At 38.3% G+C, this 26,276-nt stretch overlaps 1 protein-coding gene across 4 annotated transcripts in view; it reads left to right on the forward strand.

Annotated features, from left to right (window-relative positions):
- RPS6KA2 (ribosomal protein S6 kinase A2) overlaps positions 1-26,276 on the forward strand; it is a 275,385-nt gene that overhangs the window by 23,766 nt on the left and 225,343 nt on the right. Inside the window, exon 2 of one of the 4 annotated variants that reach the window (XM_068185221.1) lies at positions 22,996-23,065. The exons of 2 other annotated variants lie outside the window; for them this stretch is intronic. Coding sequence is in view for 1 of the 2 variants with exons in the window: in XM_068185220.1 (XP_068041321.1) it covers positions 7,574-7,621 (48 nt within the window). In the remaining variant the exon portion in view is untranslated. Of the gene's footprint in view, positions 1-7,558; positions 7,622-22,995; positions 23,066-26,276 lie in introns of those variants that run through there. One more of the 4 variants, XM_068185220.1, reaches the window with a different exon arrangement.

Genomic DNA, 26,276 nt, shown 5'->3' on the forward strand with positions numbered 1-26,276 from the left:
CTATTTAATTAAGCTGCAGTTTTTGCTCTTTTCCTGGCTTTTTTTGGTTTAAGTGAATGTTGTAAATATAACTTTAGAATTATCCCTGTATTGACAGTGTTTTTGCTGCCTTATTGCTTTTAACATTCTGGATCCTCTGCCTCACCTGAAAGGTAAAACTCCTGTGAGAAGCACTATATTTTCCAACCATTGATCCCCTAGCACATTGTTTTGAGGGACATTATTTAGCAGAGTTTGTTTTACAGTAGGTTATGATCAACTGCAGAAATTACTGGAATTAGGGCAAAGAGTATTATTGTGCTTTGCACATGAGATAAGATAATAAAGTCAGTGGAAAGATGGATTTTCTTAAGTCCATGTGCAAAGAACTTCTTTGTTGTCATTGTGATAATATATTCTACACTTATATTTCTGGTACATTCACATAATGTCTTAATAAAAGAATAATGACATCTTTAATCAGATGAAAAAGCTCTGAAGGTGAAGAGAAAATGGCTTTTTTTTTTTTTTAAAGTCACTAGAGTAGCTATTTCTAGAAATCTCTCTCAAAATGCTAGCAGTATGCAGGGATGGCATTGTTATGCCAAGTACTGTGCCACTGTGGGAGATGCAGAGCACAGACTTTGGAGCATCAATTCTCTTTCTGTTTCTCAGGCGCTGGGGGACTACTGTAGGCAGGAGGAGGTGAATAGGTAATACCAGCAGAGCTATGCCACTGTGCTGATTCTTCTCAGTTGGAACCCTCTTTTCAGTTCCAGTCATTTCACCTTTGAAAAAGTATAGAGAAACACAGTTATTGAGACGAAAGAGTTGGTGGAAAATTATTAGAGCAGTTGAGAAAAATGTATATAAGGAGATGGGAAGAATATAAAATCACTTTTAAATAAATGTGAAATAGATAGGAGATGGTTCTTTTGATTTGTGTATTTTTGCTTTTGTGTGGGGAAGTGAAGATCAACTAATGTAAGAAATTAGAACTTTTTTTTTCCTTATATGTGTGTCTAAAATGTGTAAGAATCACAAATGAAATTAAACTTCAGGTAGATTCAATTGAATACTAATAAACAAAGAGAATAGGATTAAGCTTGTATTTTATCCTAAAGGAAAGATGTGACATATTTCCAGTTGTAGGTTTTTCTGCTTTTCTCCAAGATCTCTGGCTTAAGTCATGTATTACTTCTATTTTTATATCCTTTATAGCTATGAACAAGGCATAAGAGTCACCAATACAATAAATATTTTTGTAACTCTGCTTGTCAAGAGACCATTGCGTCCTTTGCACGTTCCCAGTGCTAAGAGCTATTCTGCTAACCTAGGGTGTGGTGCTTGGCTGGTAGAGATGGTGCATCACAGGCTTGCTAAAACAGTAATTGCAGAACCACAGGGTGTGTGGTACTTCAGAGCTGGGTCATCAGGAGAGCAGAGCTCATCAACGGTACATCTGAGCTTTAAATCTGGCAGAGCTCAGCCATCTGCATACAGCCCCTCTGGAATGTGCAGCTGTTCATTTTACAGCTGGACATTTGCTATAGACTCCTCATTGTGGATGAGGAGTGAAACTCCTCTAAGATGTCAGCTACTTCCTTGATGCTTTTCCTATATGTGAGAAGATGTAACTTGTTTCTGTTCAGAGGCAATTCTTTAAATGTCAGGGTCCTAAGTGCAAGTATTTGCAAGGTTTGTACTTCTCAGAAATTAAATTGCTTTGAAAGCTTGATAGCCATGTGTAACTTCTCTGAGGGTCCTTCTCTGAACTGTTGTCCTATGATTCACACTAGACCCTTAGAAAGAAGCCCTGGTTTCAATTTCAGGTTGAAAATTTAGGGTGCTGTCAAGACTGAGCTCTTACAGCATGGCTGTTGGTGTTGTGCTTTGTAAGTCACACTAGAGCTTCATGAGCCGTGATCTGATGCCACATTTTGATACATTTCCTTGACTCAGGCACATTTGAAAGTGTAGACCTTCATTCAGAGGAACAAGACTCTGATGATTCTACTGAAGGGCTCTCTAATGAGAACAGCATTAATTAGGGACCTGGATTAGGTTTCTGAATGTAAATAATTTCAACTCTATACAGTGTTAGAAAACTTGCTTCATCCATAGGGGTATTTGATCACTACAGAACATTTAGTGGCATTTATGAAATGAGAGAAAATACTGCATTAGAATATACTGAAAATATAGTCAGAACTTGTAATTTCCTCTCTTTATTTCCACTTATCAACACACAGTAGAAACCAAAGAGTAAACTGTGACTGGGGAATCACCTCCGAACATGTGTGGCTTTTGGTAATCAAGTGAAGTGCATGTGGAGAAGCATGGTGTCACAGACTTATTTATGCTACAGCCTTTTGTTGTCCTGTTGCTCTGTTTGTAACTTCCATCCCTTTATTCTGCCTCCAGCAAGGGGTGTTTCTAGTAGGGTAAAAGTGAAGTTATAGGGAGACTGTGAGCAGAGCTGCATGTTTGTGGACATGGGTATTTTCCTCTGCTGGGCTCCTTAACCCTATCACCTGCCTTCTCATCAATGCAGAGGTGCTCTCCTCTCTTCTTCCAAAGTTGAGCATAGGCCTTGGCTATGGTAGAAATAAGGGAGGGTTATCTCATGTTTTAACTAATGTGAGTTCTTTGTTACCAGGTGCACAGTGTAGAGTCTGAAATAACTTGAACTTGGTTCAAAACAGATCAAAATCTCAGGAGGGCCATGAATTGTAATGCCCCTTTTCAGGATAATTTGATTTTTGTCTGATGAGGAGGGGGGAAAAAAGAGTATGGATTATTGTCAGTTTGTGTGAAATATCCATTCCCCCTCCCATCCCCCCCCAAAAAAATCTTCACTCTTGGAAAGATTTGCAAAATAGCTGCTGTATATTGATGCTGCTTAGAAAGGCTTCTGACTAGAAATCAACTTGAAGGTGGCTTGCATTTATAATAAAGATTTAGAGAAAATGCATGGAGCTGTTTTACCCTCATAGAAATATAATGAAGAAGGGGAAATCTTGATTGAACCTTGATCACAGAATCCAAATTCACAGCAGAACTTGAAATGAATCCCTTAAAAACCTTGGCCATAAATCTTCTTAAGCTTTGTGATGCAGTAAGTTTCAAGAAATAAAATACACCTCTCTTTTCTTAAACGTTGTCTCCTTTCCCATTTAGTTACTTCTACATCTAGATATTTCCCAGCTGTGATGTAGTAATGTTTCTTCTTTCTGTTTGCAATTGCAGAGAACTGTTGTTTGTTTCTGGTATAAAGGTGATGCAGTAACTTTTTCATTGAGAGCATCTCAAAGGATAACTCAAGGATTCTTAGGGTAGCAAGGAAACAAAGTGGATCCTGTGGAGAAATGAATTCCTTGCTTTTATTGCAGTAATCCTTGGTATCAGTCCCCCAGGGAACTGACTTGGTGTTGGGTGCTGGGGAAGGGGTGAGGGGAGAGGGATTTCTGTGAGAGTTGTTTTAAAGGCTTGAGCAGGATCTGCCAGGCAGTGTTGTTTGTTAATTGGAATGAGAGGGGAAAATCAGGTGCTCTTGCTGCTGCCAGAAGTGAGCACTTCCAAACCTAAGCTCCTGTGGATTTTGGCACCAGTTATTTTCAAAAGGGAGTGCAGTTCTGTTTTCCAAGGTCAGTGCTCTTGACTTGCTCTCATGTACTCAGTGCTACCCAGACCACAGGCACTATGCACTGTGGTCTGCTCCCTTGTTTATCCCTCAGGGTGGCTCTTGAGGAGATGGGGTTGGTGTAATAGGACCAAAGAGAAGATGATATAATTGTACCTTTAGGCTTTTGAGGAGTGGGAGGGGAAAGAAAAAAGTTTTTCTGTAATCCAAACTTCTGATCAAATATACTTTTATCATTTTTAAGTAAGTTTGAGGGGGAAAAAGTGCTAAAACAGGTAATCATATTGGAATCTTTCTTGATCTAAGTTACCAATGATCTTTAAGAGAGCTGTATCTATCAGTTATTTGCTGTGCAGCCCAGGAAGGTTAAACAAATTTGCATTAGCTAGTTGTCTGGAGAAATCCTTTCAGCATCAAAAAGGGAAAAAAAATCACTTCTCTGTGTAATTACTTCAAATAAATTGATGGGGAAAGGCTGACAAAAATGGCAGTATCGATTTTTTGAGTATGCAGAAACTAACTAGTATTAAACAATTCTCCTAGTGTTTTGTAAGTCTGTGATTTTGTAAATCAAAACAGGAGGTAAAAAGGAAACCTGTCAGCTATCGGATTAACATTTGGTTAGGATTGCTGATAAAATCACTTATTTTTTTTGAAATTGTGCTTCTTATTCTTTTTTACCCATGTGAGTTAAAGCAGTGAGGTATTTTATCTTTTCAGATTTGAGTTACTAAGGAAAGGTAACTTCAGTGGGTGTAGAAAAGAGTATCTAATACCACCTACATTTGTATGGAACTCTTTAATATTGGTTCCAGTCAAGAGTAACACTGCATTGAAAGAAAAATCTAAGCTATATTTTTCTTTAATTAATGAGAATTGGTATTAGATGGGAGTGGGCCTGCTAAGAATGGTGTAGTTCATAAACAAACAAAAAAAAATAAACAGCAACAATAATTTGAAAAATGGTGTTCCTTTTCTTGGTTAGGTCAGAAAGATTAGGTGAGCATTCATCAATTAATGAAGAACATTTCATTTAAATTGCCCAAGCAAAGTCTATATAACATATAACAGCACACTGACTTGAAAAGGGCAGATAACTGCGCCTGGAAGGAAAGGTGTTTGTGCACATAGAGTTTGGAGGACCTGTTTATATGTGAAATGTTGCTTTTAGTTGAGAGCATTGTGAATAAGCAGGGACTGTGTGTGTTACATCTGTTCACTGTCAGATTTAACAAAAAGCAATTATCTACCATAGTAACCATGACAGAATTCAGAATGTATTCTGACATACAGACATAGATAAATATCTAAAAATAATGCTAAAGGTGTGTCTTCAGTCCTCAGTGTTCTTCTTGATTTTAAAGAAACACGAAGCAATGCAAACAACAAAACCACAGCAATTTGTAATTACAGCTGAAAGTCTACCTTTGACCTTTGCTGTAATACAGCTTATTTCCAAAACCTGGTTACGTATTAGAAGGCATGGAAGTGTATTTATGGTATTTTCAGCTTAAATCTAAATGTTTAGCTTGAACTCAACTTTAAATAACTAGATGAGTATAGAGTTTGGGATGATTATGTACTATCTCAAAGAAAGGAAGTCTCAAATTCAAGATCCCTTCAAAGTATCTTTATTTGCTTTTGTAAAGGAAAACCTTGCAACTTCTGTGGATGTGAGTGCAGAAATGAAAATGCAGCCAAATAATTCCAATAGGAAAAATGAAATTTTAGGTCAATGCTGTTTGGCTCTGGGGTATCTCCTGGCCAGAAGTTCAAATCCTGAGAAAATATGATGACCCTAGTGATCTGGAGTAAGAATTGTTACTTTAAAAAGTAATATGCTTCTTGGTAATACATACCCCAAAATAACAGGGGTTTTAAAACTTGCAAGGCTTCAGGTTTCAAAATGAAACTTGCCCATTTGTAGCAGAAACTGTTGAGAAAAATGCTATAGCTATATAGTATATTAGATATACTATGATATTTCTGCTACATGCATCCAGGTGGGTTTTATGGTGTTTTAACCATCCCTTTTTTTTGTGGTATCTTGGATTCTTTTCCACCTTACACAGTATACAGTGAGAATTTCTTAAGAAATGTTTTTTCTAACTTTTATTAAAATTGAGCCCAAAGGCTTCATACATCTAACACACCAAAGAATTAACTCTTGTCTTGGTTCTTGTGTTCCCCAGTTGTCAGTTTTGGAACAATTTCTTAAAATTGGACTTGGAATTATCGTCTCCATGTTGTTTTGATAGCTATCCTCATGGTGCAGGATGCTTCTCAGAAAACAAGTCTGGATTTCTCCATCAGTTTGAATGCCTGAGGGTCAGAAAAATCTAAATATTTGGTCTACTACTTATCTTCAGCTGTTGGTTTATCACAATAATTGTTCTGGGTCTCTAGCTTTCTCCTGACTGATACTTTGACATATGTTGCACTTCTGTTCTGTGGCATTTTCAGTGTGCTGCCTCTCCAGATGGACTTGGGGTGCATAGTGGCGTTAGTTCTCAGAGTTTGGTTCTGCATTTTACTGTAGTTATTTGCCTGTCATGTTTGGCCTTCCCTTAAACACAAACTTCTGGAGCTAAGTGTGTGCTGAACTCTCTTAACCTCCTTTTTCCTTGGCGTGCCTCAGACCTCACCACTTGCTGGAGGTTAAACACATGTGCCTTTGTAGGAGTGGAAATTTGCAGTGATATTTGGTAGGGCTTGTGGTACTTAAGCTCCCGAAGAATCGGCAGCAAGAGGGCCGAGGAACAAACATAGTCCTTGTGGTAAGAAAATTACTCAAATAGCAGAAAAATTATACAGGTAGAGACGGACTGTTAAGAGATTTGCAGCTTGTGGAAATAATATTTATAGTATAAAAACAGGAGATGGAGATTGGGGAGCAACTGGTAATGTTTGGACGAAATTCCTCTTATAATACGTTTCTGTGTATTCTTACACAGACTGACTCTTCAAACGCTAATCTGGGAATAGCTTGATCATGGAATGATTTTTTTAAACTGATTAAACTAGCTGCTTCAGCATGTGCTTAATTCTTAAACATAGGGATTATCCCATTGGCATAACTGGGAGTGACCACAGTATTTGAGATTAGATCACCCTACAGCACTTGCTGTTCTAGGACAGCAATGGACCAGAAGTTATGCAGCATTACTAGTGTGCTGCTGAGCCCTGTCTTTCCAAATCTGAAGCTGATCTTTAGTTGCAAATTCCCAAAGGGAAGGCAGCAATGCCCATGATTGCTGATTCCTATGGTATTGAATCAAAATCAGCATTGGTGTGCTCTATAAATACCTCCATATGCATCTGTATATAACATCTTTGCATGCATTCTCTCTGTGTAGAGTTTTTTCTAAATATTCAGAGGAAATAAGTCTTCCAATGATTTGAAGAGAACACAAATGACAGGCTCTTTCCTATGCTTGGCTGAATCACATACAGTGTGCTTAATTAACAGGTGCACAGTGACAAGCTGCACTCAGCAGGCAGTGCTGGGTTGTGTTCAGACACTGAGTTTCAGAAACTGGACACTGAGTTTCTTCTGTAGCATGGGATTTGAAAGGATCAGTGGGATACTGAGCATCTCTGTGTCTCTTTCATCTTGCAAATTCTTGCCCCTGTGAAAGCACCTTCTTTAACTTTGCAGCGTTTTTTAAGGGGGCAATGCAGACCTCATACCTATTATTTTCCTCCTTGTGCTGTCAACACAGCTGAAGTATTCAGATGGACCTGGAGTGTTTGCGTTAGAGCTTTCCTCAAGAATGAGATCCAGCCCAGCTCTTGTCTTTTAATCTGTTGTGGGGCTGGGCTGGTGTTTGGTGACGCATTGGGCTAAGCTGACTGCAGCGAGTTAATAGAGAAGGCAAAAGGTGTCAAGCCCCTGCAGAATGGCTCAAGGACTTGCAGTGCCTGACCTGTATCCCATATAGTGAAAAAAAGATGATAAAGCTGCCTCACAGGAAATTGCAGAAATTTTTCCTTAAAAAGGTAAAGTGCATCTTTTTTGTTTGCTTGCTTGCTTTAGTTAGGTTGGTGACAAAATTTGATAATTGCATTGTTTTTGTGCCGTCAGATTTGTGATTTCTTTGTACTGACATGCCTTGAACTGTTCTCTCAAGGTAATATTATTCTTGGCTTCAGGTCTGGGACACAATTAATATCCATCAAAAGCAGGCTTCAGCAGCATGCTGCAGGGGTTAGTTTGATTACAGATACAGTTTACAGGTTCTGTCACCCTGTTGTATTATGCTGGCTTTTAGCAGTGCTCCTTGACTCAGTGGTGCTCTATATTCTGAATCTGCCAAGTAATTTAGTGCTAAGTTTTTGCAGTGTACAAGACAGAATGCTGCTCATTGACTGGTTTTCATTCAAAAAAAGAGTTGATATTAGAAGATATATGTATATATTATGTGTAGGCTGTATATTTGCATTATTTTCAAATATATTCACAGAATATATTTGAAAATAAATCACTAGAGATATGGATACATCTAACAGAAAACTGTATACTTCCAGGTAGATCTCTTTATAAAATTGAGTTTAAACTAGGTTTAAAACTATCCCTAGATCATATGTTTCTATAATGCACTTTATCTAGCTAGGTATTTGAATGCTGTGGTAATTAGCTGTCTGAAATACCATTCTTTAATTTTAATGTCTGCATTATCTAGATCTTGTGTTGGCAACATAAAAGGATTTATCCCATAGGTTTTGAAAACATACTAGGTTTTTTCCCTCCCCCTCCTTCTCATCTTGGCTACTTATGTCTGGGGTTTATTAGTGGTTGATTAGAAGTGCAGTCTCTTTATTCTGTAGAGCATCTCAATTTTCATGCAGGGCATTTGCAGTTGTAGTCAATTGGCATTTGGTGTTTTCACCATGCTGTATAATTTGACTTACATGATATTTCATATTAATATCTGCAATATGGTTCTTCAAAATGAAATACTCAACTTGGTTGTGTACTAATTAAAACAGTTTTAAAAGGCCACGAGAGAAGACAGTTGCATTTCAATGCAAGTTAGATCTGGCACATGGCTCACTGATTTTTGGCACATTCACAGATGCAGGTGATTGGTTGTACCTTTTTCTCTGGAATTAATTTTCAGTATTTAAATGTTGATATTACCGTTGTGCTGTTGAACTATCCTTTTAGGGTTTCTTAGGCTGACTAAGAATTTTCCCATTTGCTATTTTATATATGCCTTAATGATGGCATATCTGATCAAATGGCTGTAATTTCACTGGTATATATTAATAATGGTGGATTTTTTGTTGTACTCTTGAATATAGGACTGAAGGCACCCAGTCAGTTAAAGTCGATTTAAGTGCAAGAGAGAAGACTTATGCTGGATTTTATTTTAAAGTAGTTATTAGAAATTTAACTGAGCTACTAGTCTGAAGTGACAAAGTGGAGGTGGGTACAACCAAGTTGGTGACGAGTGTAAGTTAACATGATATTAACAGTAGGTTATCGATAGTCTCAGGAGTCCTATAGCAACTTTCTCTCTCAAAAGGATGTCTGTATGGTGCCGCACAGCAGAAATCATATATCATTCATGTACTCATTATTGTTGATATTTCCTGGTATTTCTCTGGAGGTGGATGAAGTATTTTAAGCAACCTGGTTTTGTTTGTGATAATGTGCAAAATAAAATTGTGGAAAACATCTGTAACCCTTCCAAGAGTTATGTACAGGTTCAGTTTGGAGAGGCCTTTTTCTAGATGCTAAGAAAGGGAGGCACCACAGATCAAGTGGCCAGATCTGCCCTAAATTATGTGTGCATACTTTGTGCTCAAGTGAGTGCATGTACTTATTATGACTGCACCAAGTTTCTGTCCTATGCTGTTATTTGAATCACAGGAATCAATAACCTATGTCATCCTAGAATGCCTGAATATACCATAGTTAGTTAGTATAGAGAATTTTGTTTCTCTTATTCTTTAATGAGGTTGTAGGGTTGTGGTTAGAAAAAGTAATGTCCAATACTAGAAGGTGAATTAGGTCAACTAAGTCTTTGTGTGGTGGCTAGGAAGAACTTATGCATGTTTTTTGAGGGGGAGTTGCTGTGATAAATACAGACTTCAGCTAATGATATCTCTATTTAATGTGGCCATTCTTACTGCAATATTTTTTTGAAACAAGTTTTGAGAAGAACCCATAGCTTCCTACTTGTTTTTTGAATATAACATCTACCCAATGGCTAGCCTACATGAATATTTAGATGTTAGTGCAATTAAGTTGCTAAAATAACATGCTTTTAATTTTACATATGCCCCAAATTGACAAGTTTCTTAATATAAGTAGATCAGACCTAAGCACAGTCCTGTATTTCTGGGAAAAAAGTATCTACTGAATGACATTGAATTTGATTATTGCAGTAAACATCTTCAGAGCTTACTCTTCAATATTATATACTGAAGTAGCAATCGAACATCTTGGCAGAAATTACTCAGCTTGCTGTTTGTGTAGGCACCAGCAGCTCTTAGACAAGTGAATGATTCTTCTTGAATACACAAGGGGTGGTTTCAGAGTTGCATCTTCAATGGTTGTGTTGAAAATATGACTTTGCCCTGGAGAGTGAATGAAAAAGGACATGCTTCAAAGCTCTCAAAATCCCACAGTGGTTCCTAAAAGAATTTTTTTCAGGACCTGAAAAAATTAATTGTTAAGAAAATATTTAACAATTTTGTTGCTTACTGAACCTTGAAAGAACAGTTGTCCTTCCAAAGAAAGGGCAGCTGTTTAACATGTGAGAGCAAATTGTAAATTGCATTTCCATGTAAACTTATCTGCGCTGCTCAGTTTCTTCTGAAAGCTTTGTGTGAAACAATCATGTAAAGACAGAGAGGTGTTCCTCCTGTAGTGCTTTAACATTGAATTAGTATGCTTTACAAAATTGTTATGCATAGAAAATACAGTATCACCTAAACTGTTTGATTTAAGGAGTTGATCTGAAAAGTTTCTTGTAATAAATTATAATTCAGTAACTGAGCCAGCATGAAAATAAAAAGCTAGTGAAAAACATTTTGAACAGCATTCTGACAGAAAAAAAAAAAGATTTTATTAAAAATGGGTAATTTAGAGTTTCACTGTTTAAGAACAAGATGTAATGTCATCTAATAAGAGAGAAGCACTCAAGGAAAACAAATTAAAACTTCAGCTGATGCATTCTTTTACAGGGATCTGATGCTGTAAATACTGATTGCATTATTTATGGAAATGCGTACATACTTTGTAGCATTAAAAAGGAGGATCTTTAATTCTTTTTCAGCATTGTGAAAAACAATTTGGTAATGACTGCAGTATTGGCAGAATATTGCTCTGTTGTAGCTCGTGATAAATGCTTCTGCCTTTTCCCCATTGCCACCAATAGAAGTTTCTGTCCTTAAGGAATATATGACTGAGTCACTGATGCAAAGGACAGCAGAATGAAAAGATACCGAGCACCAAAAGAATCTGACAGCACGGACCTGTTAAATGTCTCTCTGTACATTCTCACATGGAAGAATCATACACATGGGCAAGGTATTTTGTGAGTTTTGTTTCTGGTATTTGTTTGTGTTTTATGTAAAACAATATATTTCATACATGTCTGTAAAATTAGCTGTTTGTCATATGCATGCTTATCTGTTGTGTTCTCAAGGACCCAGTCAGCTCAAAGGAACTGCTCTATATTGGTGATGATGCCTGTCCTGCTTGGGTGGAGGGCTTGTATCCTTCATAATGGAAGGGTTTTCCAGGACTCTTCCCCCATCCTGCATGGATGCCACCTGTAATATTCAGTGTCACAGTTCCTGTCCTCAGTAATGACATTGTTTGGTACAGGGTAAACTCTTGGGCATGTGGGGAATTCTAGTGGTGTTTAACTGATTCATACATTACTGTGTGACTGTGGCAGGACCCTGATTGTTGAGGTAGTGAAATGTGCCTGATCTGGCAAATAGTCTGCTTCTGTCATGATAGGGACAATGTTAGAGAAAAAGGGTGAAGATAGTACTTCCCAAAAATGTTGGAGAGCATAGAAGGCATGAGAATTAACTTGGGGAGCTGTTTCAAATGGGTGTGTGGGGTTTCTTTTATGCTTTGTTTTGTAAATAACTTACTAATGGCAGTGTGTGTAGGGGGTTTCTGGTATCTGGTCCAGCAAAGGTACAGAGGGGGGGCAGCCTCCTTGGCTCAGGTTGCAAGGACCTAGGTGTTTGATTCATGAGGGCTTTGATTTGTGCATGAGGTTGGCACATCATGACCTCTGTTGATATTGCTTTGTCTTATGAGTACATGCTAATGAATCTTCATTTTACTGCTGTTAGGACTCAGCCAAGCAAAATTACTTCTGGCAGTTGTAGGGATGCTTTTGAAGCCAGATATGGGAAAGGACTCTTTTTGTCACACTCAGCATACAATGCCTCAGATTGTTAAGCTGCCAAGAACTGTTGTAGTCTGGGGCCAGCAAGGCTGCTGGGTGGGTTTTGAGGATGTTCTTCTTGAGTATGAAGATCTGAGGCTAGTCAAACCAGGCATCTTCCCCCACGTGGTAAAGAGAGAACAGGTTGGAGCTGGGACCACCAGGTCAGGGGCAGAGTTCTAGAGAAGCAGCCTTGGGCTGTTGCTGCATCTCCTGGAGAACTTGAGGGATGGGACAGGTTAGAGAGTGCTTCATTTGTCACTTGTGCAAATATGAAGCAAACTGCTGCCTTGTGATCCCTATCCTGCATTTTGTAGGAACACGTGTCTAGCTGTGTCTGGGACTGTGCTATAGGCAGGATTGGGCAGGAGGGAAGACTGTTTTGCCCCATACCCTGGCCTGTTTCTCTAGGCAGCTGCATGCCTTGATTACACCTAGAGCTGACACCAATGCTGTATTGTCTTCAAGATATAAAATGGTGTTAAGAAATAACTGTAATCTTTTGAACGTGCAACATTAGCTGTAAGTCCATAGATGTTTTTATGAGGAACCTTGCTGAAAGTTGTGCTCTAGAAAATATGTAATTATTTAAAATTATCTAGGTCCTCGATTCCCAGAACAGGTAATGGGTAGGCATGATCACTTTGAGTAAGAAATCACAGTACAAGAGAAATCACTGTCAAACTAACTCTTGAAGCATCTGTTTTATGAGGAGAGGAAAGAAGGAACAACTGGATATTATTTCTGGTTGGTCTTTAAAAAGACAAGTTGCAAGCAGGAGCAGTTTGGATCCCTTACTGTTGGCGTGAGACATTAATGGTCAATTAAAAAGACTTGCCTACTTCACCATCATAATACAAGTCTTGGACTTGTCTGTGTGGCACTGGTGGGAATTAAAACTCCGTGAGTTTTTTGGTTCACGTGTTTTTGTAGCATTGAGTGGCAGAAAATGTATTTTGTTGGTAGTTTATTTTGAAAAGTTGCAGTAGAAGTTTTCTGAAGTGTACAAGTCTCCTAAACTTCACAAGACACTAACAAGACAAGTATGCTTTTGAATGTGTAGTTCTTATAGCTGAAGTACTTGTTCAGTTCTTGGTGTCAACAAAGAATGAAGCAGGCTGTTCACAGAAGAGGGAATTTCTATTCAAGTAAAGGCAAAGAGTTTTATAAGGAAAGCAATAACTTTCTGAGTTTAGCCTCGCTACAGTTGTGTGTTATAATGCATATAGCATACTGACATGGAATTAATATAACGACCAATGATGTGTTAATGTGGCCTTCACTTGTGTATAAGCACTACACCTGCTTTTGCATGTTTCAGCCAAAATGCTGTATCTTTATATAAAAGGAATATTAAGGTTGAATATAAAAGACTCCTGAATTTAAATAGTTTGATCACTTTTGAAATGACAATGGGAGCTCATCTTTATCTTTCTATTCTGTCTTTTCCTCATGGAACAGGACCTGTACATATTTCTGCCCTTTGTACTAGTCTCAGTGTTCCAAAGGGGTATTTTATTTGAGGGAAGCAAGGAATGGTTTGTTTTTGTCCTAAGCAACACCTTATTCTCAGAAATAGATGAGCTAGTTAAGCTTGAAAGTTTGCAAAAGAATTGAGCCTGAGGCAATCTTCTGGCATCAAAAACTTCAGTCTAAATAGACTTGAGTTGGTAGAAATAGAAGCAGCTGAAGCATAATTCTTTGATAGAGGTGCCTCAGTAAATTCAAGAGGAGGTGGTGCTTGTGGAGGCGTTCTGGGAGCCACAACACTGAGGGAGAATGCAATCCAGGTCTTGAGCACTGTCTTCACTCTTTCTTCCTCCCTCAAGCTGCATGTCTTGAGCAATGCCATGCCCAAGTCTTTGAGTACAGCTTAGAAACATCTACTTACACGTACCACTAATATGCCAGTGAGACAGCTCCTGCTGTCCATGGCTTATGTAACTGAATTGAAAAAGAACTGAGAAGTCATTTGAGTTGAGAATTGAGAATTCGTTTGTGGTGAATGTGCATCTGTGCAATCTGGGTGAGTTGTGTTGGTATGTCATTTGCTACATGTGATATAGCAATTATTTCAGGGCCTAGAAACAATAGGGGACACAGCATGTGGACAAGAAACTTTTTATTCTTGGACTTGATGTGGAGGAAAAATAGGTTGCTTTTTAAACTGGCACACTGGCCCTAAAGAGGGGTTTGGATGGAATAGCAGTAGATATGTTCAACAGATTCATATCAGAAATCCAGAGAGTTTTTCATATTTATCAATCAAGGAAGTAAAATATTAGCTGTACTTTCCAAGTCCAAAGGCTGGATGGGGCTGATCCATGGTTCTTTAATGACAATTCCCTGCAGGCTTTATTCTTCCTCCTCTTAAACAAACAAACAAAACCAAACAGAGCAACAAGTGAAACAAAAAAAAAAAGAAAAAAACACAAAACCAACACTAAAATATAACAGTGATACAGGAGGACCTGTGGAAATGCCAGCAAATTTCCATCTCCTAAATGTACCTGCTGAAGTATAAAATTGCTTATGTGGAGCTTAACGCTCTCTTAATGCTTCAATAAGTTTGTGATCTAGTGAGACAGACCTTGGCAGTGCTTTGAGAAATGTATTCTTTTGGCCAGGGGAAAAGCCTAGAGATGCTAAACACTACCAGGTGATCTCTGCATTCAGCCTGCCTCAGCTGCTTTGTGTTCTTTGTTTGCAGCATGGCTTGGGCTGTGTTGCCAGCCTGGTTCTTGCCCTGCTGTGTTCCACTGGGCACCTCTCCTGGCTGTGAAACACCATTGCCTCCCCTGGGAGTGCTGGGAGAGATTCTGGGGAGGGCAGGACCTTGATGCATGCGGGTGTGGGAGTGCTTCTGCCTCCCTGGCTGAGGATGGAAGGCTGCTTCATCTGTCTCCTGAAGTTTGCATTTCACCAACAGATTCTCATTTTGGTAGGACTGGGGAAGGCTGTGGAAAAGAGTCTGACTGAGGGATCTGACTGGGGCTCCAAGGTGGGAGGAAGCACTGATGGGCTGAAGAACGGAATGAGAGTTGTGACATTGATCTTTGTAAAATTGATGTGAATTTCCTGGCTATCGCTAGCCTAATATGGCTTTTAAGTTTGTCTTGTAATTTAACTTGTTTAATGAATTGGTAGGTAAAGAGACACTACTTGAAACACCACTGTAAGATTAAATGCAAGAAAATCAACAAAAACAATTATGTGTAGTGTCACATACTTACATACACTAACTTTGCCGCACAGAGATGTGTAGCAGAATAATATGATGTTTCCCTTCAAATCCTTCCTGCACAGCAGTGACCTTCCTCCCTGGAGCACAGAATTGTAGTAATATCCTTGAAGACTATTTTCTAGAATTACTGCTTGAAGGCTTGCTGCTGAGTGTGCACAAAATGTACAACTTCTCTTAGATGAAACTTTTTAGTATTGTGCAGATTTTTGCTCTGTACAGCAATTTCTTGAGATCTGCAGTCAAAAGTTAAAGTTCGGGTAGAGGTGTACTGTATATCACAGCTTTCTCTCCCCCTTGTTTTCCTACCAATTTCTCTCTCCTTTATCAATATCCTTCTCTTTGTGCAGCATCTCTTTAATAGATTGTGTGACCAATTCACTCTTAGTTCAGGAAAGTTTTCTCTGAAATACCTTTTCCTTTTGACTGGGGACAAGCACAGGTGCTTTAAGCTCCAGGTTTTCCCACTGGGATTTGGGAAATACCTCAGGGCTTCAAATATGTCCCTGTACCCTGTGTGTTGGGGCAAATGCTAGAGCAGTGTAATTCCTTTAAATAACATTCCTTCTGAGTTTCAAAAAGAAGCTCCCTGTGTGATGACTCCTGGTTTCACTCTGCTGCCTGCTACCCACCCCCAGGGGCACTGACTAGTTAACTTTTACCCCAAAGATCTACACAAAGATAGATGTGTATTTGTTTTTTAAAGTGAAATCAATACTGTTTTTACTGCTATGAATATGCTTTGCATCTCAAGTAAGAGAAATGTGCAAGAGATGAGGAATTGGAAGTCTGAGAAGTGCTACTGCCTTTGTCTGCTCAGCCACCCAGTAGGATGAAATACCTCTGAGTCTGTGGTGGGCTGTAATTGCCTTCTGGAAGGCTTTTCCACATACGTGTGTAATATCAGATGAAAGCCCAGATTTTAGGAAAGTATTGCATAAGAACTGTTCTTCTCCCCAGTATACTTGATTTTGGTGTGTTAGAAAAACAGGAAGAGTTGATTTCTTGGTGCACATGCTGTGGTGCCATTGTTAGGTGCACCAATACTGTAGTCACTGGGTGTGTCTCTGGAAAACAGCTGACATACTTTTATATTAAGCTGAATTTCTCCATACCTTTCTTTATTTTTGAAGGTTTTTGTGAGTAGATATATGGCTTTCTGTGAAGAGAAGCCTTTTTTGATTTGTTTATGTTAATGACTCTTGACTGTGGTTATGCTCAGGTCAGTTACTGTAGCTTGTTGCAGAAGATTCTGAGACCCAGTTCATAGCAGAAATGCTGAACAGAACTCAGCATAGCTGGTGTCTTTTGCCTGCAGTGTGTTTAGCCTCTCATAGCACTTTTAAAATAGCCCTATGCCATAAAGGGCTGTTCCCCTCTGTAGCTTCCATGGATACCAAGGCCAGAGCAGTCCTTATGCTTTTAAGCCCTGCTCTTCTGTAGCTTGACTGAGTGCTGTATATGCTTTAACTTCTGATATACCCCTAAATTCTCCCATTGCTGAGTAGTCCTATGCTGTCCACTTCCAAAACATTTCACTGAGAATTCATGAGGACTTGTGATGAAGAGGCATTTGAAAGGGGCACAGTGAAGCAGCAGAACTTGACATCAGGACATGCACAGGTCTGGTGTTCAAGAACCTGACTCTGGAGTAATCATCTTATTCATGTTTGCCATGAAAATAGGGCATAGGAGTGGAACTTGTCTGCAAAGAATAGCTCAGCAGCTTTTCTGGGGACGGAAAGTCAGTATGAAATAATTGATGTACTTTTCTCCATCTTATTCTGCACTTCTTTGCTTCTGTAGCCTGTTATCTGAGCTTAATGTGTGTACTACATTTGTATTGCCTTTCAGAACAGCAAAATGTATTATGGCTTGGAAACTCTTAGTCGAAAAGTCATGTTCCAATGACTGAGAAATCTACAGTCCTGGAGGAGAAGTCTGAGGCAGAAAGTAATGTTTGTGTGAAAGATACTTGAAATAGAGAAACTCTTTTAAGGAATTAGAGAATTTTTAATTCAGGGGCAGAGCACAATTCTGCATAAATTCTGGCAGCACTGCTCAGTGTTGGCATTAGTCAGTTCTTATTTTCTGCACAGGTAGTATGCTAGATTCTTTGTTTTAACTAGGCCTAGTGATGATAAATATCAGTTTCTTGTTCTGAAAATCAGAGCATTCCCCCAAATGACTTTATGATCAATGGTTCCAAACAGCTACTTTTCCCTGCATGGAAACTTGTCTATCAGGGATTGTACATGTAAGCCCTTTGTGCTCTGTTGTCATTTAAGTTATTTACCCTTTATTAACCTGCAAAACTCATAGTGTGTTTTAAAGAAAAGAAGGAATTAGCAGCTTCAGAAACAATTAATGATTACCTTGTGTAAGCAAGTTGTTTTCTTTGCAGAACTGCAGTTTCCTTTGCAGGTATCTTAAGAAGCAGTAATGTGTTTTTTATTGTTTTCTTAATCCTCTTTAATTTATTGCTCTATTTCTTGTCTGACTTTTTAACATACTTTTTTTCAAAGCTTTGGTCTATTATATTTCATATGTTTCTTTATCTTGATCTTTTTAGTGAATATTCTTCAGCTTTAGAATGTAATGAACTTCTAATAGCATAGTTCAGTGAAGTGAATTTACATTAATGCCAGGACAGTATAAATGTTCTCAGTTGTCTTTGAGCCCTTTTATTTGCTCTTCCTTCTCTGATAACTTTATTTTTCACTTCATGATTACAGTATCTGTGCTAATCCAATTGTGGTTGTAAATGATGAATGTTATCACATGTTATCTTCAGAGCCACAATATTCCACTTGTCACTGGGTATGACTTAACAACCCAGATCCTTTTCTGTTCCTTTTGTTGGCATGCCAGAAAGTCCTTCAGGAGTTTGTTGGTACTTGATGCAACATATGTGACCATTCCAATACTTTACCCTTCGTATGTTGCACCTGAGTAGACTTTTCAAGCTACAAAACTATGCTAATGGAGGCTTCAACTTTTTCTTTCTATTGTTCATGATAGCACTACTTTAGCTATCTCCTTGATTATACCTGGTTCTATACATCCATTAGAAAGGAACCAGAATTTGTACCTTGATCTATGCTGATATTTACTGGACTTTTTGAATAAAATGGGGCAGAATGGGGAGGAAAGAAAAGTAACCTCAGCTGCTGCATGATGTTCAAGCATGATCATCTTGCACACCTGCACTTAAAATTCAAGCATTTATAGAATTAGATGTAAACTAAATAGTGTGTGGAGGAAAACAATATCAACATACAGAAATTCAAAAATTGATCCTGAAGGCATTTTATCTATTATATGCAAAATCATTTAAACACTACTTGTAGTTGTGGTGCAGCTGGATGGCTACTTGCATAAAATTGCTCATCCAGTACAACTCCTGTTGAAATTTTTAATAGTAACTATATCTGGTCATGACAGTTTGCAGCATGCCTGAAGGATCAGGGCCTTAAATATCATTGGTGCCTTTGGACTAACTCAGAAACTTTGAAATGTGCAAACAGTAGAGTAACTGCTGGTCTTCTAATAAAGCAATATTAAGTTGACCTTTTATTTGTTTGTATGCTTTAAAAAATATTATTTGTAGAAACATAAGAGAGGAAAGAATCACGAGCTGCAAGTGAGTCATTACGGTGTCATTGCTAGCTTTGTTCTGTTATATTTTGGTTTAATGTTTTTGCATCCTGGGGCACAATCTCCTTATCTTTCAGTTAGTGGTGGTTGTGCTTTTATGAAATTAAACTTATGGACAAAACTGTTAAAGAATAGTTCTTTTTGTTTTGGAGCATTCCCCTTCTCAAGTTACTTTTTCAGGTATCTTCCCTGGCTAAAGTTTGGGATTTCAATGCCAGCAGCATCCTCCAACATGTATTCAGTGTCAGGTTCTCTGAATGGTTTAGGTTGTCTTGCATGTGTTGTTGTTGCTGAAGAGTTACTCTTTTGATGTGCAGCAAACACAGATTTTGTAGGATTCTTGTTTTGCCAAAATTTTTCTATCTAAGTCCAAGTAATTTCCTTCTGCAATCATTCAGTACTGAAGCCTTCCTACAAAGACAGGTAAATCTTGACTCCTTTTTGCTTAAGACATAGACTCTTTTGGAAAAGTTGTTTCTTTGACTTTAAGAAAAACATCACTCCCAGAATTAATCTAAGGCGCCTCAAGCTACCAATGTTCATTTATTTCTTAAGGAAAAACTAGTGGCTGAGCATGAAGATTTTTGTGTCAGCTCTATTGTACCTTCTCCTTGTATTACACCCAAGGGATGCTGTTCTGAAAGATGGAACTCCCTTTTCTGCACCTAAATGAGGCTTTAGCTTCTTCCTTTGTGGAATATTCAAGTTGTTTCTTGTCCTCTGGCATAATCCCTGAATTCTTTGCATTGATGTCCCATTTGTTTTGTCTGTATCCAGGATTCAGTACTGTTGCTAACAGCAAAGCACACATGCTGTGCACCTTCTGCTGCAAGCACAAGTCATCCTTCCTGTTATTAGCTCTTTCAATATTCTGAATGCCATTCAGGCCAAGTTAATTTTTCTTACTCTTTTGCCAGTGTGATCTGCCTTTGCCTTTTTGCTTTAATTAAGGTGGTCTTCCTGTTAATTAATGCATCCCCTTGAACATGAATATCAAGTGTCTGCAGCAAATATAATCCATATATATTTTTACACAGGCAGAGGCATTTTTTCCTTGCCATACTGGGACCAGCAGCACTGAAGTGTTTCACCTTCTTTGTAGTTTTCCAGAGTGATGCAGTGTCGTCTTTCAGCAGTCGTTGCTGGCCTTCAGAAATTATATTTAAAAGGGTGAAATATGCACGTGTTCAGTTTTCAAACTCTCAGGAAGTAAAAGCAGCAATCTTGGCAGAAATCTCTTCTCAATGACTTCTGGTGCTGCTATATAAAGGAAGGTATGAGTCATGCAATGAAGGTAGGCTCCTGTACATTTCCATGCAGGCATAACTTTGTTTTTTTTCTCACCTGTCTTAAGCTTGATGCAGGCTACCCAACTGGGTGACTCTTAGAGGGAGTATGAGCATATATACAGTGTTTTCTAGAGAGTAATAAATCTGCACTGTAGTTATGCAGGTATAGAGATAAGTTACCTGTTTCTTACTAGCAGTTGTGTCAGCTCAGCACTGCCTAATTTAACTTAAAAGGTAAGTTTGAGCTGTATCTTCATTTGCAGCTCCCTGATGGATATTAGCTGCATTCAATCTCTAACTGGTCTTCTGCACCAAGCAGAGTAATATTCTATCAAAACCAGTAAAAATTGTTGACATTGCATTTGGAACTTTGCATATAAACTAGGATTTAGTATTTTCTAACTTTTTCTAGCTTTTTTTTTTGTACTGTATACTGTATTTGCAAGACTGTACTAGTTTCCAAAAGACACTGGTAGAAGTAAGGAATTATAAGATATGAGATCAACATTAGATCTCCAGTGGTGCTCTGTACAGAAGTTGTGGGGTTGGTCTTTGGCACAAGCTCCCACAGTAGGTACCTTGGGAAGACCTGTCAGACAAACAGTCCCTAGAGGGCAAAGCTGGGGCGGATTGTGTGAAAGAAATGTAAGATTGTTATTTTACTAGCTCAAATCCAAGACTCACCATTTCTGAATTGAATTGTGAAGATAGTTAACTAAGATTTGAAGCACAGACCATATATTTTGTTTAATGTGAATTCCCCTCTCCCTTTTAATAAATTTGGGGGTTAATTACAATGTTTCAGCCTTTGACTAGAGTGAAGTCAGTGCACCATGACATGCCCTTAAATGAAAAATAGCTTTCTGGCCAAGTGGAAATGGAATTATTTTCCAAAGGAGATTATTTCCCTTCAGTTCTGCCTACAGGCTGGTGAAAGTTGTGCCATTCCCAAAGCAAGTAGTGAAGCCTTTTTCAAGTAGGTATCAGGTCATGTTCAAAGTCTGTGGGCTGGGGAGCTCAATAAGATGAGGAGTTGAAAGTTTACAAGTGTGGTTTTTCCTTTGTTTTTATAATTGTATTGAGATCAGGGATGTTTATTTAATCTTTAAAACATAAGGGGAAATAGGCAGAGTATAAGGAAAAGCAAATCTTAATATGTCTTTAATAGCCATCTAATAAGACAGTAAGTCTTAAAATGGATTGGCAATGCTTTACTGTATTACAATACTAGTATCCAACAGATGTATAAAGTTGTCAATGAACTACAATACATGTCTCTAGCTTGAACTGTAGTTAGCTTTCTCTTCTTTTACCATATAGTTTTATGTTGCAACCTCCTGCTTTGCTCACAGATCTTGGGATTCAGGTATTCCTCAGCTCTGCTTTCAGAGAAGTAAGCTAGCAGGAGCCATGCAATTATGCAACATGATTTTTCCTCCCCCCTTTTCTGACTGTTGTAGTAAAGTAACAAAGGAAATGTGGATGGGCTTCACTGTGGCATTTTATGTACTTTTTTTTTCAGAATTTGGACTTGCTGTGTCTGTTTTTTCTATGCTAGATTATTAATTCCCCTCTCCATTATGCTGCACTTGTGAAAAACTGCCATACACAACCCTTACAGATGTCTTAACGTGTCTTTCCTAAGTAAAAGTTTCTCTATTGCGCTTAGTCCATTGCTTGATGTTGTTTGAAATGAGATTCTGCAAACCAGGTGATAGACTTGTATAAAAAAATCTTCTGTTTTAACATTTTCTCATCCCAAATTGGTTTAAAATTCTGGTTTGTCCTCTCTATTATAGATATAGAAATATATTTGTGATTCACTCATGCAACCAAAATGGGAAATGAATCTAGATATTCAAAACAAAGCTCTTGTACGAGGTTATTCATTTGATGGAGCTCTTAGGCATCAGCTGCAAGGTTTGGTACTGTATTACCGTGGAAGGCTGCTGCAGCAAGCAAATAGTTCTGCTTCTTTATGACTGGATGTTTATAGGATCTTGTTCCCTTTTATTCTCCCTTCACTTTCTCCCTTCTTATTATTCATATTGTTTTTCTCCTTCCTCAAGGGTAAAAGAAAGCCCCGTTGAAAAAAAAACCTTAAAAAATAGTCTTCCTAGCTGCTTGCTCAAATATAAGCACTCTAAGTCTGGAAAATAAAGGTACACTTACATATGTCATGAAGTGACCAAGGCAACTGCTACAGATCCTGGCATTTCCTTAAGCATTTTATTCAAAAAGAAAATGAATGCATATTTAAATTTCATCTCAAGAGGATTATTTCTGGAGTCTTTAGCAAAATATGTTGTGGAATTCTGAAAATCAAGGAGATCTTGCAGCCATGTGTGCCCTTTTTCTTTTGTTGCCTCCCTCAAAGAGCAACTCCTTTACATGGGAAGGCATCCACTATATCTCATTTCAGACTCTGGTGGTAGACAAAGTCACCTTAATACAAGACTAAACTATTGTAAGCAGAAAGAAAACTGACTAGAAAGTCTAAAAATAATTTTTTGGCACGTCTTGCTTAGGAAATAGCAAGTTGTTTTTGTTTAACAGAAAACAATTGAAGGTACAGGGCTGTGTAGGGTAAAATGAATTATTCATGAAGACATTAAAAAGTACAAGTGCATATCAGTTTGAAGAGCTGTGAAATGTCATGGCCTTGTGTACCTGTTGTACTTTGTATGTATTCATAAGCTATACTGTATGTTTATTGTATGCTGAAGATTCAACCTCTAGTATTGATTTGCCTGAATTATCTTGCAGGATGGAATTGTAAACATCTTCATTTATCTGGGAAAGAACTAAGAGCTCAGGTGCACTGCAGGGATAACAGGTAGTTATGAAAGCAGCTTTCTTTCCATAGATGAACATATGTAGCAGTGGTGGAGGAGGACAACAGAACAAACAAAACACCCTCTTCTTCCTGCAAATACCCAATGAAACAAAAACAACAAAAAAAAGACAAAAAATCCAAACACCCTCCCCCTCAACCAAAACAATAAAAAAAAAAAGCAAAAACAAACAAACAACAAAGCCTCAAAACCAAAAAATCACTTAATGAACTTTGGAAGCTCCTTTTTTTTCCCTGGAAGTCAAATGGTTTTCTCATGCCTCAGATTGCATCAGAAGGTATCACTTCAATCTTTCATCTTTTGGGGTAATAATAAGATTGCATTATTCATTGAGTGACACAAAACATCTGTGAAATAGCTGAAGATAGCTGTAAGAGACCTGTTGATTGAAAATAATTTGCAGAAGAAACAGTGATAAACCCAACAAAGATGTTTTCTCAGTTTTGGTCTTGGCCTTTCTGTTTGATATTGGAAGAGAAGGTTTAACTCCCCTCACCTTCAGTGCTTTCTGGTTTATCACATTTAGCTTTATGTCAAAGAGTTTTTAAAATAACATTTTCCTATTAAAAGCTGCAGCTGTGCTCTCACTCTTAGTGTCAGACTGTAGTGAGAAAGACAATCTGCTTGATTCGGAGAGTCCTTCAGATGGTTGTGCGATTCCATTTGCCCACTTAAGTGAGTCCAGGCTAACAAAACCTGTGATTTTTCCTAGCTCAGAAGCAGACTACTTACTGTCAATGTCCTACTATTAAATGCTTCTGAGGAGGCAGTCAGCTGTTGCAGGTGATAAAGTTGGTTACCCAAGACTGGTATGTGTGTCTCAATCCTCATGTATAAATATTCCACTAAAAACTAGATGACATTTACTGGTCTGCAACTGATGTTTGTCAAGTCTGTGTTGAAAATGTCACAGTTTAGTCTTGGCAAGTAACAGTATGGGCACAAACAAGAAATGGACATTCTGTCTGAATATGTGGAAAAACTTAACTGTGATGGTGACAGAACATTGGAACAGGCTTCCCAGAGAAGTTGTGGTCTCTTCTCTGGAAATAGTCAAAACCCAGCTGGATGCCATACTCTGCAACCTGCTCTGGGTGAACCTGCTTTAGCAGAGGGGTTGGAATGGATGGTCTCCAGAGATCCCTTCCAACCCCCAACCATTTTGTGATTTTGTAATACAGGACAGAGAGGTTAAGGCAAGGGCAACCAAACCTACATTATTAAGGCTATGTAGTTACTTAATGTAAAAGAAAGTAAAGAGGTTAGGACTTTTTTAGTACTTTTTCCTCCTCCTGCCTGAGAAGTTTGTTCCTTAATAAACTAACACTGGTCGATATTGATAGATATAGGAAAAAAAGTCCAGCTATATTAGCTATTAAAACTCCAGCATTTCCAGATTTTCTTTTTCAGTCTGCTATGTACGCAAATTTGTAAGGAATAAATAGAAAGTGAAGTCCTTCCATTATTTCATGCTTAGAATCCAAAATATAAAGTTTTCTTTTAATATTGGTCCAAATTTTGCATGATCATGATGATAGGAAAATAAAATGTGAAAATGTCAGGAAGCTTTTGAACATTGGTGTTTTCAGATAATCTTTTTTGCAGTAGAATATAGATTCAGTGTTGTAATAAAATATTGACTCATAGCTACCATGGAGAAAGGAAGTAAATATACAGTTATAGTCCCTGATGAAAACTTTATCAGGCTCCTTTTGTGACTTGGCAGCAGCAGCCTGTCACGAGCATTTTACCAGCTCTCTCCTCTCTCCTGTTAGACTCCAGCATTCTGGTTTCACATTATGATCAAGGTAGATGGGGTTCTTGGGTCTGAAGCAGCATGCTGTTTCTGGTTTGCTAGGGGAAGAGTAATCTCTTGTTAATTTTCATGTTAACATCTGATCCAACTGTCTATTCAATATCAGCAGTAATGAGGAGTAGTTGCATGTTATGCTCTGTGTGTGTGTATGGGAATATCAAAGCTGCTCTCTGGTTTGGTGCTGATCTTTAGGAGTGAAGTTAAAAGTGCATAGCAGATGTTCCCCTCAAATAGCTCCAAAGCTAGCATGGCTGCATCAGCAGCCAGTCTCGTGGACAGAAAAGGTGTGAAATGCAAACAGCCTGCTGAATAAGCTATGCCCAACTCCTGGTTTTGTCCATTGTTTCCTTGGCAACATGGCACCGTGGCCTGATGCAGCTGAGCAAACTGGTCTCCTCAAACCTGGCCAATGACTCGCTTTCATGCTTGCCAGGGAGTAAAAGGAGAGACCTCCCCTTTTGGGCTTGTTGGCAGCAGTGCTTCTCACAGAAACAGCTTCAGCTTATAGAAATTAGTTTATGGGCTCTTAGAGAGGAGGAGGAAGAGAAGACAGTGAAAACAAAGCATAAGAGCCATCAGACACAGGTGGCTGACACTAAATATCCATTCAAAAAGACATAAAAGTGGGAAGAAAAGGTGCAAAAGAAAGATGTCAGCAACAGACTTTAGAGGACTGAGCTGGGAAAAGAAGGCATGGTGACTTAAGCAGGGATGAATGTCTGTTTTGGGGAAAAGGAAGGTAGGAGGGAGTATCTGTAAGCTGTTGTGAGGTTTGGGCTGAGGTAGTGGCCATTTTTGTAACCTCCTGGAACTCTCCTTTGTCAGGGACATGGCAGGCAGGATGTGAATGGAGAATGGGAGCCAATGCTTTTGCTTGGTATTGCTTTACAAGCTCCCAACTTGCATCACTGTACAAGGATCTATATAAGTATATCTTTAATTAAGAACTTGGCTTTGGAATCCTACAAGCCGATTTGAGAACCAGTATTTACAGATAAGCTACTTTAATTTTCCTCTTATGTTCTCAATGAACAGCATATGAAAGCAGAAAGGAAAAAAGATGCTCTGTCCTGTAACTCCAAGTAATGTTATAGATGTGGTAAGAATGCTTGTGATGAAATTTCTAGGCTTCAAAGTGCTGTTAGATTGAGACTAACAAAATTAGAAATAGCTCATAATTTTGGTAAGAAGTATATTTGGTGTTATTTTTGTAACTTATATGTGTGATAAGATAAAACAACCAAGTCTGCCTGTTTGAGAAGACTCTTCAAATAAAGCAGATTTTGACCTTTCATTACTAGTAAAAGTTTATTCACCTTTGCAAATAGGTAAATTAAATATAAACCAAAAGTGACCCATAGTGGTAGGCAGTTACT

This window comes from Anomalospiza imberbis, chromosome 3 (assembly GCF_031753505.1).
Source record: "Anomalospiza imberbis isolate Cuckoo-Finch-1a 21T00152 chromosome 3, ASM3175350v1, whole genome shotgun sequence".
In the NCBI taxonomy this organism is placed as follows: domain Eukaryota; kingdom Metazoa; phylum Chordata; class Aves; order Passeriformes; family Viduidae; genus Anomalospiza; species Anomalospiza imberbis.